Below are 16,654 nucleotides of genomic sequence, written 5' to 3'. Positions count from 1 at the left end.
GGTGAGTTTGGGCTGGAATGATCACAACTGAGCTGGGCTAATGCTGATTTCCATATGGTTGCTTTCTCTCTGAAGTGGTAGAGAGGGCAAAAAAAGGAGCAGAACACAGCTCAAACATTTCATTCATTGCTTCAATATAATTCAGTTTAAATAAATGCATTCTCTCATCTGAGAGTTAACATGAAGCCTTGCATCAATTCCTGCTCCATGCACCACTCCTCCATCATTCCAACTCAACAGGTTCCACCCAGGGGTACTAATAACCACCAAAACGATTCTTGTCCTACCAGACATTCTAAAAAAAGACACTGCTGGGCAAGGCATGGCAGTTATGTAAGAAGGTGTGATTTATCTACGAACAATTTCTGGTTCAGCAACAAGTTACACAAGGTTTCACCATGATGGGTTTTTCCTCTCTGCAACCTAGTCATAAAAACAATATTTATAATTATTAGCTATAAAAAATGAATATATTAATTTGATTTCCCAAGACAGCTAATTACCTGAGGAATAGGGCTATTCCAAGAAGTAGTTCTGGTATTATGGTCAATATAATAGGATCGTCCTTTATGATCTATTCTTTCTTCCCAACCCGGTGGTAAACCAGCTGTAGTAGGTAGCATCTATAAATAAAAATAACCTGTTAAAAATATTGAGATATCAAAGAAATATGCTAACAAATAAGCTATTTTAAATAATACATTTTGTGTTGTATTTCGCTGCCATTACAATCTAGCAACATTAATACAACTGTCTTCCAAATATATGTTTTCCAGTACATTGGGCAGATATGCTACATTAAAAATCCATTGTCACGTCTCCTTTATCAGTGTTTAAACCGGTATTATTGAATAAGTGGAGTCATAAGTGGTTCTACTGTAAAATAAATTTAATTTGCTATTGACTGCACAACCACATACAAGTGCCGCGCCAGACACTCCCCGGAGGCATCAAATAGTATCGGTCAAAGTAAATTATGTATAACCTAGGGAAGTAATAATCCTTGCCCTGGCCCTGAAGAGAACATATATAAAATGCCTGTAAAATGAAATATTAGTACTAGCTATCTGCAAAATCTCAGTGAGCTTATTTTATGTAGTAACTTCTCAATCTATACATGCACAAAATCAGAAAACAAATAGAGTCACCATTTCAGAATTAATTTGGTCAATTTGAGTGCCAGACACTCAAATGTGCTAGCAGTACATCAGTTCTCAGTTTAATTGGGAAGCATATGATGAAAAAACTATCTATAATAAAACAAAAACAACAAACTAAAATGTAGTTGCCAGGTATTAATGGAATGGAAATAGTAACATGTTGAATCTTATGTAAAATACTAGTACCAACCATACTGGTGTAAACCAGAATGTGTATTCTGGCATCTGCAGACACATCCACTTGCACTGAAGTTTGCTAGATGAACGCAGTTATCTGCTACATTGTAATACACTCAAATGTTTTGTTAAGAAAGTGCTCAAGATTAGCCCAAACATGCACTACAGGCCCAGATACCCATCGGATAGAATACCACAGAGGTCTCCCAACTGGAGTGACATCTCATAGATGGGAAAATGACCTCACAGGCTATTTCATACACCCACAATACCTTGATGAAAAACAAACAAAAAGAACAGCAGGGTTTAAAACTGGGATAGGAAAAAGACATTGGTGAACTTGAAGACACCATATGGGTCAAAGTGCTCAGGTTCCCCAGAGAGATAGCAACAAAGGCTAGCTTCAGGTTTTTACAACTTACAATACTACATAGAATATACTATAGTAGAACCTTATTACATCAATGGGGAAGACACCCAATGAGAAATGCACCAGGGGATATGGGCAAGGAGGCTATCATATAATATGGTGCTGCATAAAATCCAAGATTACTGGAGAGCAGTGATGTGAAAACTGACTGAGGTTACAGATGTCCCTCTGGAGATGGATGCCTTCCTGATGCACTTGGGTCTATGGGGAGCCACAATTGTGACAGATTATAATTGGATATTGATTAATTTAGGCTTTTCAGTAGTTAAGAGAAATATAGCCCAAAACTGGGGAAGCGCAGAGACACCCCAAATTTGAGACTAGAGAAGTGGCATGGGTAATTGCATTATAATGGAAAAAATGAGCTATAAAGACAGCAGCTGCCCCATAAATTTTGAAAAGATATATGCGGTGGGTGGATAGAGAACGGAGGAGAAGATGTGTAATTGCTGCTCCGCACTATGTGGGGACCATGATACGTATGCTAGATCAAACTTGAGATTTTGACCATCAGGAGTGTTCTTCCTCTCTCCTTTTGCCCTTTTATTCCTTTAACATGTTGCCAGATGTTCTCAAGTTGCATCAGGTAGAGATGCCTCTCAGACTGTAATTGGAGGAAATGACATGAGTTTTCGCAGTGGGACACATTTCAGAGAGGACAGATACATTTCAATGTATTAACAATGCACAATAAGCCAGAATGTTTGATTACGTTGTTGTCTATTGCATTGCAAAATCAAGAAAATATTGTTTTTTCAATTTAAAAAAAGTGCTTTAGAGCCCTCCGCCTTGTATCCCGTAAAAACAGATACAAAAGCAAAGCAGGATGGGTAGGTATCATTAGTGCTGAAAAGTGCCATCTTCCAGATAAATGACACAGATGGCATACCATACAATGACTTCCAGCATCCTTAACCTTCTTGACAATAGCAAACACCAAACACAATCAACCACTAAAGACGTCTACACATACTAGACTACAAACACTCATTGAAGTGGGGCAAAATACAAGAAAGGCTCACTAATCTGCTTAAAATAGACTGTTCAAAGAGATCAATCTAAATTCACTGACTGCTGAATACACTTATAACTGTCGGAGGGAATTATCCTGAGGGCCATGTTTTGCAATCAAACAAACCGCTGTTGAGTAATATACATGGGCTGTATATATCATAAGTTAGTAGTAGCTAAAGTTTTACCTCACATTGCACGACATCTAATGTTTTAAGATCTCCTCAACCAATATTGAGGGATGGATGCTATTGCACGAATAATTTGAAAAATTGATATTGATATGTTAAAAACATGCAACCTTTGTCCCCACTTGATTGTACAACACTTACAGGAATGCATCTTCCCCCACTGTACCCAACTAAGCAAAATGTAATGCCCATACTGAATGGAGCTCAATACTTGCCTAAATCATCTTTAAAAGGAATCTACCACAAAATAGTTTCACTGTTAAGAACCTATGTGCATTGTTAACAAACAAACAAAGAAAACAACAACAAAATCACAATTCGGTGAAATGTTTCCATGCAACGGGACAATCCTCATCCTATTCTCAGATCATAACCCAGAGCTATTTGAGGAAATATTCCCCCTTAACAAACAAGCTGCAACCAGGAATTTGTCCTCCCCCTCCCAAGTCCTATTTAACTATGTGTGCAATATGTATTCTCCTACATCTCCAAGCGGAGTAAAGCCCACCTCTACAAATTAAAGTGCTTCTCTATATCCACAGCCCACACCTAGAGTAATCACCTCCGAGCCACCTAGACCTAAAAATCACTTACTTCCCATGATCATTCCGATGCCCCACTCCATGTTACAACCCATACCATCTCCAATGCCTGAACGCAAAATCTCACTCATCAACTTTTCAGCAACTTCTCCTCACACACTGTACCCGTACTCCTCGCCGTGCAATTGGGAATGCACATTCACCTCCGAATCCACGCCCCTACTTTCACATGCATCTGTTCAACTGCACTACACCTCCTCAGGAATCAACATACCAGTGCTTGCACTTCCCCACACCCCAAGACACAATCGTTGAGGCAACTCCCCCTACGTTTCGCAAGCATCAGCAATAGCATTACAATGCAGAAGGAGCAATACAATAGGCATCAGCGGTATAGTAGGTAATATTACAATAGATACATGTGTATGGTGGAAGGTCTAGGGTGACGGGGGATCATCCCACACAGGGGCCAGGGGGGGCTGACAAATTATCAAGAATATTCTTAATGGAGCTAGTATAGTGATTAGTGAGATCTTGTACATCTAGCGTATCCTCTGGGGGTACAAGGATGTTATTGCTGAGGGATGTCAGTTTAGTATGGTTGATATTTCTCTTATTTCTTTTCCACATTTTTGGTTGGAGTACTTGTGTGGTAGTAGTTCTCAGGAGTATATTGATGAGGAATCATTTAGCCAAGTTTCTCTTAGGATAAGGAGTTCAAGTAAATGTGCTAGGATGAGATCAGCAATGTCCATGGCATGTCTTGCAGACGATCTACAATTGAGAAGAATACATTTCAGAAAGGATTTGGGGCAACCTGTGTAAGTCTTGATAAGGGTAACTCTCTTGAGGTTGTCTTTGTTTATAGCTTTCTGGTTGGGTTTAGATTCTCTGTGTGGGTTTGCAGAGATGGATTGAATTTGACTCTGATTGTCGATGCTCTTATCGTGCAGTGAGTTGTATGATAGTAGGAGGGAGTGGATATATTCCTCCGATAATGAGTCTTTGTCAAATCTAGTGGGTCTAGAGAGTGAGCTGGGACAGGGGAGGGATGTCCATCTCGGCTGCAGGTGCTTTGGGAGGGATGAGATCCAATTGGTTTTGAGGTGAGTTGTTGGCAAGGTAGAATAGACGATAATTTGTTCACGGTCGTTCGTAGTGAAACTAAGATTCCTGTTGGGCCATGGTTGGTAGTCGATTTAGTGGCGATATGTATAAGTTATTGCAAATCTACCTTAAGATGTTGTAGGGAGAAATGAAGTATCAAAACATTGTAACATGCGACCTAATTAATTTTGGCTATTACTCATTCATCAAATGGGCAGGTTGGTGAGGAATCTGCAGGTAGACAGATTATCCCAGAAAGAAAGTTACTGCAGGTAAGTAACTATTTCTTTTGATAGATACTTCTACCTGCAAATTCCTCACCTGTAGAACAGGTTTCCTAGCAATATTTCTCCTGAGGAAAATGGTTGATGGATGGTTAGACAAGGAAATTCTGCAAGAAGGACCCTGCAAAGTGCCTATCCCTGCACACCTCCACTTCCAGGAAGTAATGCTTAGCAAACGTGTGCAAGGAACCCCACATTGCTACCTTAGAGATGTGTCATCAGAATACCTCAAATGAATGCAAAAAAGGTTAACTTAACCCTGGTGGAATGGACCCTAATTCCTTCAGGAGACTCTTTCTTGGATAAGGGGTGGCAGGTCTTTATGCAGAGGATGATCCACCAAGATCGAATCCTCTTCTGTACGCTTTACCCTTTTTAGTGTCGCAATAGCTGGACATCCGAACGGGACATCCAAACGGAATTCTGTGGTGTGGACTAGGTAGTAATGAACTGCCCACCGACGTTCGAACCAATACAACCGCTCCTCCTCTTTCATAGGATGAGGTGGAGAGTAGAAGGTTGGAAGAATGATGGATTAGGCAAGATGGAAAGGAGTGATCACCTTCGGAAGAAAAGCAGCCCTGGTTAACAACATCAACTTATCTAGAAAGAAAGTAGTGAAAGGAGGATGACAGCTAAGGGCCTGCAACTCACTGACCTATTTAACAGAAATGATCGCAACAAGAAGCAGTTTTGAGGGTCAACATACGAAGAGTACAATTGTGAAGGGAATCAAATGGAGTCCCCATCAAAAAGTTAAGAACCCAAATTAAGTCCAACTGAGGAATCACAAAGGGTGTTGGAGGAAAAAGATTTGTCAAGCTCTTAAGAAAAAGCATGACAACAGGGGACCTAAAGAGGGATGGCTGATCCGGCAGACAAAGGTAAGGCAAGGCGGTTAAATAACACTTCACAGGGTCACTAGCACTTCTCCTCTGAGCAAGGGAAAGTGCAAATTGCAAGATTTGGCATAGCATGGCCTGCAAGTGAGCCACACCATTGTCCGCACACCAAGAAACAAAGGTTCTCTATCTACCGGAATAAGCAGAAGTAGTGGAGGGGCAACACGCAGATAATATGACATTAACTACATCCGGAGGCAAAAGGAAGGAGCTCAGTTGTCCTCGCTCAATCTCCAAACACATAGGTAGAGGTCTCGGAGATTGGGATGCAGAACCATCCCTCTGACTGTAAAGAAGGACCGGCCTGAGTGGAAGGCGAAGCGAGGATCACACTTTACGTATATCACACACCCTTCTTGGCCAATCAGGAGCAATGAGAATGTCTTGGGACCAGTCTTGGTGAATCTTCCTGAGAAGTTGAGTAAACAAGGGTATTGGGGGGAAACGTGGAATGCAGCTGAAAGTTACACCTCAACTGAAACGCATACCCAAAGGCTCCCCATAACACATACTGGAGGGCAAAGAACTGCTGACACTGAGCATGTTGCGAGGCAAACAAATGCAAGTGAGCAGTACCTCACTGGGCAAAGATTTCCTGGACTACATTCGGCAGAAGACGCCAGCCGTGATAATCGAGATAACTCCTGCGCAGTCTGTCGGCTCTGACATTCAGAGACACCCTTAAGTGATTGTCGGGGATTCAGCTTCCCTGACGGTGTGTCCAAGACCACAGTCCCAAAGCTTCCAGGGAGAGGAGGTGAGATCAGACTCCACCTTGCTTGTTCACATACCACATTGTAGTTGTGTTGTCTGTCAAGATCTGGAACGACTAACCCACGATGGAGGGGAGATAGGCTTTAAGTGCCAGCCAAATCACCCACAGTTCACCAAGGCCCCTGATCTCCAGACGAGACCCCCACCCTATGGTGGAGGCATCATCACTGTCGTGTCTTGTGAATTATCAATGACAGAACCCTTTTGGCCCCTGATGGACCCCGTAGAGCTGAGAGATATGTTAGAGCGGAATACAATGAAGGTTGGTTTAGAATGCTGAGTTCGTAGTTAGACAGACGAATAAAGATGTGTAATATTAAGCTCCGTGTATGGAGGAGTCTCTGGTGGGTACCCAGGCTGGGGAACATGCTACAATCAGTGTAGAGATAGGGGATAAGTAACCCGATGATCGACAGAGCTCTCCCAGACAGTCTGCCATGCTCCAAGTACATTACTTGGATGTGCCATGTGTGCCATTGTCGAAGTACGGAATAGACACTTAATGCATGTGGAGTCAAAGCGCAGCTCCAGCTGCTGTAAAGAAGTTGAAGACAAATAGTATTGCAGAGAAATCTACGTATCGGTGGCCGAAAACCTGTTGTCAAGCCGTAAATAAAGGTACAGCGCCGTTACGCAATATAAAGTCATACATTATACGGAGCATTACTGCCAAAGACAGATAAGTACAGATACAGAAACGAAGTGCTAAAGACTACAGTTGTAAAATACGAATAAAATATAGGAAAGCATTGGCTGACAGAATAGTCAACAAGAAAGAACACTGTCATTGCACCTACCAAAGCCTCAATAAGCAAAGCTCTACAACCTCAGCACTGAGTGAAGAGAACCAAGAAGAAACAGGGGGTTGTGCTTACTGAGCGGTCCAATCAATACCTGAAGCGATCCACCACCAAAACTGCCAAGTTGCGGCTCAGAACAATTCGAGAGGTCTCCAGAAAATGAAAAGGCTACGATTGAAACCTAGAAGAACGTCACGGTCCCACAAACTGTCCGGGACAACCCCAAGGCCGGTCCACTGCGGAGCCTCAAAGATAGCGTAGATGACGCAGATCCTAGTGGACAGCAGGCAGTATAAGAAAGAGCTCCATCCTCAATGTCAGCCACTCTCAGAAATGGTTACAAAGCTGCCACCTTCCTGAAACCACCACCACATTTTGATACCACCAAAAAGCAAAATATTGTCGCTAGATGGATTTTTTGGGTAGAGACATTTGATGATTCCATTGATGCACTTAAAGAGACTGATAACAAAAAGACTATCAAGTATCTCAAACATTTTGTTGGAGATGGTGTATAAGTTGTCATAAAGAAAATGCAGAGAACTGACAAAGGGGTCACATACATTCAGACTAAAGAAACTATGAATCTTAAATTTAATCCAATGGCAAATGTTGATTACGAACGATACCTTTACAACCAAGAACACCAGAAAGTTGGTGAAACCATTGATGAATTTGTGGAGAGACTCGAAACACAGAGCTAACAAAAAGTTCAATTAATTTAATGATAAAGAAGCTATGCTTCTTAGCGCTATTGATGGATGCTTGATTCATTCAGAGAAAAAATGCTGAGAGGAACTCTTAGTCTGTGGCGAGTGTTAATGGCTGCAGAGCTGAAGAACATGCCAACAGACCAACTGCTGAAGTGGAGGCCATAGGTGCCCAGAATGAATCAGTCAGGAGTGTGAAAAGTAAGTCAAAACAAAAGACTGAAGGACACAAAGTGATCTGTACATGTAAAAAGAAGTTACGTTTCAGTATTTTCGTTTTCACACAAAGGTAAATGCCTCACCACTGGACAGCTATACAAAGGCTGTGGGAAGGAGAAATATTTTGTAACAGTTGGCAAAAAGAAGAAAAAAGTTTGTCACGGCACAAAGACAAAGTGGCTGCCCAAATGTTCTAGAAGCAAAGTTTGACGCACTGCTACAACGCTAAGCAGCAGAATCAGATTAGGCAAATCAATACTGAACAAAGTCGACTGTCATCCAAATCATCTTCAAACAGCTCTTTCACATCAATATAAAGTGAAAGTGAAGAAGATGGTTGTGCTATGCTGATGTTTATCTCAGAAAAGCATGCACATGTGGGTCTGGCCTCGTGAAAAGAAAGGTCAGTCAAAGAAAAGTCGACATGCCAAAGCACTAAAGTAATTCAAACATTGCCTGAAGATTATAATGAAAGTAAATGGTTGTTCTATACCTTTCATTAGCGATAGTGGTGCATCGATAAACATTATGCTTGAGGAGAAATTCAATAAATTCTCTCCATTACCGCAACGTACGCCCTCGAAAACTAAAGTGTATACATGTGCTGCATCAACGTCATTATAAAGTCAAGGTTCATTTGTAGCGACAATGAGATACAAGAAAACGAAGGTGCAAGCATCCATCCATCCATGTGAATAAAGGTTAAAGTGCCTGTTAACCTAACTTCAGCACAGCTGCTGATTTGTGGCTGATTACCGTGAACTACAGCATGAATGCTCACCATGAAACAGTAAGTCAGTTCCCTTCTTTGTTTCGTGGTTTGGGAAAGCTGAAGACTATGAAAGTAAAGATGCCTATTAATGAGGATGTCCATCCTGTCGCATTAAGACATAGGCAAATTGCTTTTCATTTACAAGAAGCTGTTGAAAAAGAATTTAAATCATTAATGAAGCATGATATCATTGAGCGTTCTACTGGTCCAAAGCCATGGGTTTCTCCCATGGTGGTAGTGCCCAAAAAGGACAGTGAAATATGAGTTGACATGCGTCAGGCAAACAAGGCAATTGAATAAGAGTGACATCCAGGTCCACACATTGCTGACATAGCACAATTAAATGGTGCAAAGGATTTCCCTCGCCTTTAATTTAAGTAAGGGTTATAATCAGTTGGAATATTGAAGAAAATTGTAGGTACATTACAACCTTTTCAACACATGTTGGTCTCTTGCGATACAAAAGACTACGTTTTGGTTCATCAGCTGCAGAACTATTTCAAGATGTCATTCAGTGTATCCTACAACCTGTCATAAAGGTGTTCAATTACAGCAATGACGTATTGTTTTTCGGAGCTACATGAAAGCAGCACGATCAAGCTCTCAAACAAGTATATTTTTCGCTTGCACTGATGCAGGTTTGACTTTAAATGCAGATTGGTGCAAGTTCCACAAAATAAAGCTGAAATTCTTTGGCCATATCTTTTTCTGATTGGGGTACGACACCTGATCCTACTAAAGTACAAGCATTGTCAAATGCTGATCCCACACAAGATGCTTCTACAGTGCGTTCATTACTTGGCATGGCTAGTTACTGTTCCAGATACATACAAGACTTTCCCACTGTAAGTGCTCTGTCAAACAAGCCAATGAGAACACCACTGAAATAACATACTTCAATCTGTAGCTTCATATAGAGGTTGTTGTTAATGCTAATTCAGTTGGGTTAAGCGTTATCCGTGTACATCACAGTGGAAACCCAAATGCATATTGTGGTATATGCAAGTAGAAGTTTGCCCCAAACAGAACATGCTTATTCACAACCTGAAAAAGAAAGCTTAGCAGTGGCATGGGCTTGCGAACATTTCTATGTTTTGCTGTATGGAAAGCCTTTCACGCAAGTAACTGATCATCAAGCTTCACCAACTATATTTGGCAATCCAAAGGTCAAAATGCCTCCTCACATTGAAGGATGGGGACTACGATTACAAGAGTACAATTCTACCATTGTGCATCGTCCGGGGAAGGATCAGAACCATGCTGACTACTTTTCTAGAGTGCTTATACAAGGTCATGGTACTCCATCATCCATGGCTGAAGCCTATCTTAATTTCATTGTAAAATCAAGAACACCAGCTGCTGTTTAGTTAGCCCAAATTATGACTGCCACGAGCCAGGATAGTGACACGCTAAAGTTGAAGGATATAATTACACATCAGTCATGGAACCAACACTCGACCTCTCACCAGTGATGATGAATATCAAAAGTACAAAATTTAAAAATATTAACTGTCCCTAACTCAGGAAGGAGTTATTGTTGCAAAAGTCAAGAATCCTGATTCTGCAGAGTCTGTGATAGAAAATAATTGAACTGGCCTTGAAAGACATTGTGGAATCACTGCCACAAAATGAGCTCTCTCGAGACAAAGTATGGTTTCCTTATTTCAATGATGGTTGAAAAGGAATTAACGGCCTGTCATCTTCTCCCAAAAACTATTCACCACACCTTAAACAAGTCAGAACTCTCGAAGCATGCATGAAAGAGTATCCATTGACTTTTTCGGTCTACTCAACAATGGACATCGCTTAATGATGATTGTGGATGATTTCCATTAATTGAAGATCTTTCATCTACCACTTTGACAATAGTCTGCCTTTTAACAGTCGGGAGTTCAAAGACTTTTTAGAGCATCTAAAAAATACAGCATCAAAAGAGCACACCTCTGTGGCCAATGGCCTTGTTGAACGCTCTACAATTATGCTAAAGAAAGCAGTGCAGCATGCTACTCTTAAGAAGCCTGATTTAAAAACTGTGTTAAACTCTACGTTAAGAGCTTATCGTTCAACACCTCTCTCAACAACAAGTAAAAGCCCTACAACATTGATATTCGGGACAGCAATGACCACCAAGTTACCTCAAGGGAACAACCAGAGAAAGAAAAACGAGAGCGCAACTTGTGAGAAGCACTTGGTTAACAAACAGAAGATGAAAGTGTGCGCTGACCAAAGATGATGTACAAAGAATTTCATCTTCATCTTTCAATTTAATATTTAAGAAATGAGATTGAATGCGTGCGCACCATTTGATGCAGAACCTTTTAAAGTAGTGCATACAAAGGCACACATGGTGACCGCCCAGTGCCTTGAGAAGTCTATCACCAGAGACTCTTCTCATTTTAGGCATTTGACTCATCGTTCATCCAATCTAGATGTTGAAATCGAGACTGGTTCTGGAGCCGAGGAGACTGTTGTTGCCCCTACACCGTCAACGCAGACAAGATTAGGTTGAACAATTCAAGTGCTAAGAAGTATGTATTCTGTTTAAAAAAAAAAAATTAACAGTGGGGGGGGATGACATCTCTTGTGAGTTAACAATGAGGGAACTGTTTTGGCTCCTGATGGACTTCGAAGAGCTTTGACATATGTGTTAGAGCAGAACGCAATGAAGGCTGGTTTAGAATGTTAAGTTTGCAGTCACACTCAGAGCCAACCTGGACAACGGAGAAACATCAGCCCTCATCCTCCTGGACCTGTCAACTGTGTTTGACACCGTCTCATCCTGATCAAAAAACTCCACCACTTTGGGATCCAGGAAGACACCCTCAAATGGATCGCCTCACACCTCACCGGTAAGACCCAGAGGATCCGTCTTCCACCATTCACCTCGAAGCACAAGAAAATCATCTGCAGAGCCCCCCAAGAACCGTCCCTCAGCCCCACCCTTTTCAACACCTACATAACCCCCCTGGCTCAAACCGTCAGATCACACTGACTCTACATCTCCACCCATGCTGACAACACCCGGCTCATCCTCTCACTGTCTGAAGACCCCTCCACCACCAAAGCCAACTTCCACAGACGCATGCTGAACGACGTGGACTGGATGAACTGTCTCAAAAACAAAATGGACAAGATGGAAGTCCTCATCTTTGGGAACAACACCTCGCCTTGGAGCGACACATGGTGGTCTGAGGAATTTGGCCTACTCCCTGCCTCACCACATCACACCCACAACCTCAGCATCATCCTGGATAGCAAGCTATTCATGAAGAAGCAAGTCAACGCTGTCTCGTCCGCCTGCTTCCACACCCATCACATGCTCCACAAGATCTTCAGATGGCTGCCAATCAACACCAGAAGAACAGTCACGCAGGCCCTCATCACCAGCAGACTAGATTATGGAAAAACACTCTACTTAGGATTCACTGCACGCCTCTTGAAGAGACTCCAGACACTAAAAGTCAGTGGCAAGACACATCCTCGAGCTCCCCAGAAGGACTCGCATCACATACCACACCAAACTACACTGGCTCCCGATCAGAAGAGATGCCAGTTCAAGATGCTGACCCACACTTACTAGGCCTCGCACAACGAAAGACCAGCATACATCAACAAATGCCTAACCTGCCACCAACCGACCTGACATCTTTATTCTGCTTCCCTCTCAGACACCCCACGGATTCACCAAATCAACAGCCCCTTTTCGCACCTGGGGGACAAGGCATGGAGCAACTTCCCCCTGCAGCTCAGGATCGTACCGTCACTCCAGCAATTCAGGAAAGAACTCAAGACCTGGATTTTCAAATGAACAAACCACCATGCAGCAGCCAGTGTCTTGAGAACCTCACGGATGATTTGCCACGCTTTATAAATGTTAGATTGATTGAATAGTGACTAACGCCCATATGTACAAACCAATTTTATATTTCCTAATGATCCGAATTGCTCTTTCGGGCCGTTAAGAAATGTAAAATTGTCTTTCAATATGTATGAAAGATATAAGCAGGATCGCAAAATGCTATTTTTAGCCAGTAGAAATCGAATTCAGAGATTCACTAAATAGGAAATACCAAATAGGGTTTTCCTATTCGCGATTCATTACTGCATGTACACAGCATTTCCTACTTGTGACAGGTCGCAAAACGGGCATTTAGGAAATGATAATATCATCTAATCGGATCTGATGGCAACCAGGTGCAAACTTAAACGCACTCAAAACGCATCAAATAAGGTCCCTAATACATCCTTATTTACCTCCAGTGAATTGATCTTCACTTAATTGTATCTAGCTCTCATCCAAATACCAAAAGAAGATTGGAATTCCTGAGATATTAGAACAAGATCCTCACAAAGGTCACTTACAACAAGATACAAAATAGTCAGGTCCTGATAAACATAGTATATCAATGACAAGGTGTGCATAACTCATGTGTTACATCTAAATAAACGCTTTTTTGCACTCATCATCACAGACTTGTTCCTCAATTATTGAGGCCATTTGTGTTTGTTTTGTCCCTTGCTATGTTTTTAGCATAGTTACTTTCAATTCAAATATCCATATCAAGTCCACAATATAAAATTTCTGTGCTAAGCAGACCCTTGCTTTGCGGTCCAACCTATCATACTCACTTCAGTTATTGCTAGACATGTAATTATATTACATGCCTCATGTTATTTCTGTCATGTTTACGCTGTGAACGTTCAGGGAAAAATCAATGCAAATTGATGTTGCAATGTGATTATATGCACACACTTTAAAAATAAAAATCACACAAAACATACACCTGCATGCTTCAGTACACGCAAACATGAACAGAAGGCATGTTTTTATGTGAAAACAATGCTAGTTCTTATTGTGAAATATGAGTGCGATGTAAGAGCAGACTATATCTGCCCAGATCTGCATGTCTCTTTCTTCAGTGGTGTGTGCAGCGATCGTACATGCGTTGTTGGTGTGATTCATATAGTCTATTCAATTGTTGGGTGGGTATTTATTTGTTCTTCCTGTGCCTGATTGGGCAGCGTATGGTTAGGATTTAGAAGCTATTTGTTGCACCTTTTTGGCAATTGTTGAGACCATCTCTATAATCTCCCAGTGTTGCTGCAGCATTCCTTCATGCATTTGTTTGGGGTTACAATGTTTGTTCTCCACGAAGTTGAAGACTTCAACCCAAGTTCTATGATGTGAACTAAAGCATCGAGGCCCAAATATGTACATTTGACTAATTTCTATTTAGAAATCGCACTTCAGCGAATTCCTAATTTGCAATTTCTTAATAGTGATTGCGAATCCTTAGGGATCGCTATTAGTAAACCGCAGGTTACATAAATTCTGCTTTGCGATTCCCAAATAATGATTTCTACAGATTTGCAATTTCAGAATTTCCAACATATGGGTAAATGCTCCTTGTGTGGCGTAGTCATTGGCAGGTACCCAGGCAGGTGAAGATTCTACAGTTGCTACGAAAGTCATGGCCGGAGGGCAATTGAAGGCCATCCTGTGAGCTAGGTTAACCTCTTACCCCCAACAAGCCATTTGCACCATAGCGCTGGGGGAGATCATAATGGAGCCAAACAGGTCTCAACTGTACTTGAGCCACTGTCACTTATTGCTTGTGGAGGCACAAAAGCAGGGCACTTATGTGCCAATATGCATGCGTAGCTATGCGGATGCAGGAAGGTAGCAGGCTTAGAAAACGCAGGACCCTCAGAAATGGGACTCTTTGCGCCTTCTTGGCAAGAAGGAATCATGTCCTGGGTGTTTTGATTCTCTGAGACAGAGGAAAGGAGCAGAGAAGGGTGCTGTCTAGTACTGATCCTATGAACCCGAGTCGTTGGGAGGGCCACAGGTGAGATTTGGGCTTGTTGATTGAAAAGTCCAGGTTGAACAGCAGAGTGCAGTCATCTGTCCATTGCGCAACACTATCTCCGGTGAGATGGCTTTGAGAAGCCAGTCATCCAAGTATGGCAAAATGGGGATGCCCAACCATCTCCAATGGGCCGCAACCACTGCCGTCCCCTTTGTTAATATGGATATTGATGAGATAATCAATAAAAATGAGCTATCGTGCCTGTTCCGAACTCCACATCTACCTCGACACGCAAGTATGTAGGCATGCAGGCCCTGCGACCTAAGCACGGAATTACTGATTGATGGGTCACAGGTGGGAGGGTGCATAGCTGGCAGGCAAACACTAGGCAGGAAACTCCTGATCAATGCCACAGATAGGTGCAGAGACCTTACAATGGTTTAAGAGATTGACACAATAAAGCACACATGGCCGGAGGAGGTACGCACACTCTTTAAAACATCATAAAGTCAGATGCCACATGAGTTAGGAACACAAAGTCAATCAGAGCTTAGCATACGTGGTGGTCACAAGCTCCTCGTGATGGACATCTGGACACATTCATCACTGGACACACTGCATCCATGTAGGTCAAGACCCACGTGTAGGAGCCAATGACCATTAACTTATGGCTCTAAAGGCAGCAACCAACATTCCACACTGTATGTGGTACGTTGGAAACCTTTAATGCTTGTTGCAATATTGTAAATAAACAGACCACAGACTCGATATAAATTGAGACAGTTCTCAGACCTTATTCCTGTATGTTCTCCCGACAGAACTTTTTCACAAAACAGGAACCCTTAGTTTAATTAAAGGTCTCTTGTCTTCTGTTTTTTAAGGAAATTCGATTCGAGTAACATTTTGGCGAGCCACCCTAAGAGAATTGTTAACTCGTACCTGACTGCAACCGAAGGAAGGCGACCCTTCCTGGACGGATTCACGTTGTGCAACGAGAATTGTGGGCAGACACTACAAGTGATTGGAAGTTCTGCTGAACCCCTGGGGCGGAGGTCAGTTCTGCAGCAGTCGTCACAGGGGGTAACACTACATCCAAACCTAACACATAGTCTAAAGCATTTGGCACATAGCAAACTAGGGAGAAGTGTAAAAAGATAACCTGAGTGCCCTGAAAGGGTCTGCCATATTACCTATTTTATATGTCCTAACTGTATCAGTTGTAAGGCAGACTCTGAGGCGTTCCCGTGGAAGTCACCTTTGTGCAATAGCTGACCACTAGCTAAGGTGAATATAGTGTAATACTCTGTATAGACCTTGATAACTCCCAGGACGCTGATTTTTGTGACACACCTATCCTGATTGGGCAGAGTTGACACCTTAGTCGCATTGTTTTTTAGTTCAACCATTTCCCATTTCTAAAGTGGTTTCTTAATACCTGTTGAATCTGGAATGAGTGTGGGTGGTGCATCTAGCCTGACCCTGGGCGTTATAGGGCGGAATTTGTGTAGGGCAAACTCGTGTGGGGCCAATAATTCTAGAGTTATTACTAAACGGTGTATATGATTAGCACCTTTGTCTAGGAGCGGAGAATGGCAGAATATCCGGCTCACTTAGGAGATGGAGGTACTCACACCAGCCCCCCCGGCATTAGGATATTCAAACCTAATAATAACAGAATATGACGAGCCCCCCCACCGAAGGAAGGTCAGTCAGGTCTAAGCCAGACAAATCTAAAAGCAAGCGAGCCCAGACACCTCTAGCATCG

General features: G+C 42.2%; 1 protein-coding gene across 4 annotated transcripts in view; it reads right to left on the bottom strand.

Annotated features, from left to right (window-relative positions):
• NEDD4 (NEDD4 E3 ubiquitin protein ligase) overlaps positions 1-16,654 on the bottom strand; it is a 1,922,401-nt gene that overhangs the window by 857,963 nt on the left and 1,047,784 nt on the right. For all 4 annotated transcript variants that reach the window (XM_085644133.1, XM_085644134.1, XM_085644131.1 and 1 more), the window contains one exon: positions 504-623. In XM_085644133.1, the coding sequence (XP_085500259.1) occupies positions 504-623 (120 nt within the window). The remainder of the gene's footprint in view (positions 1-503; positions 624-16,654) is intronic.

This window comes from Triturus cristatus, chromosome 3_1 (genome assembly GCF_964204655.1).
Source record: "Triturus cristatus chromosome 3_1, aTriCri1.1, whole genome shotgun sequence".
Lineage (NCBI taxonomy): Eukaryota > Metazoa > Chordata > Amphibia > Caudata > Salamandridae > Triturus > Triturus cristatus.
This window is presented reverse-complemented; position numbering and strand designations above follow the sequence as displayed.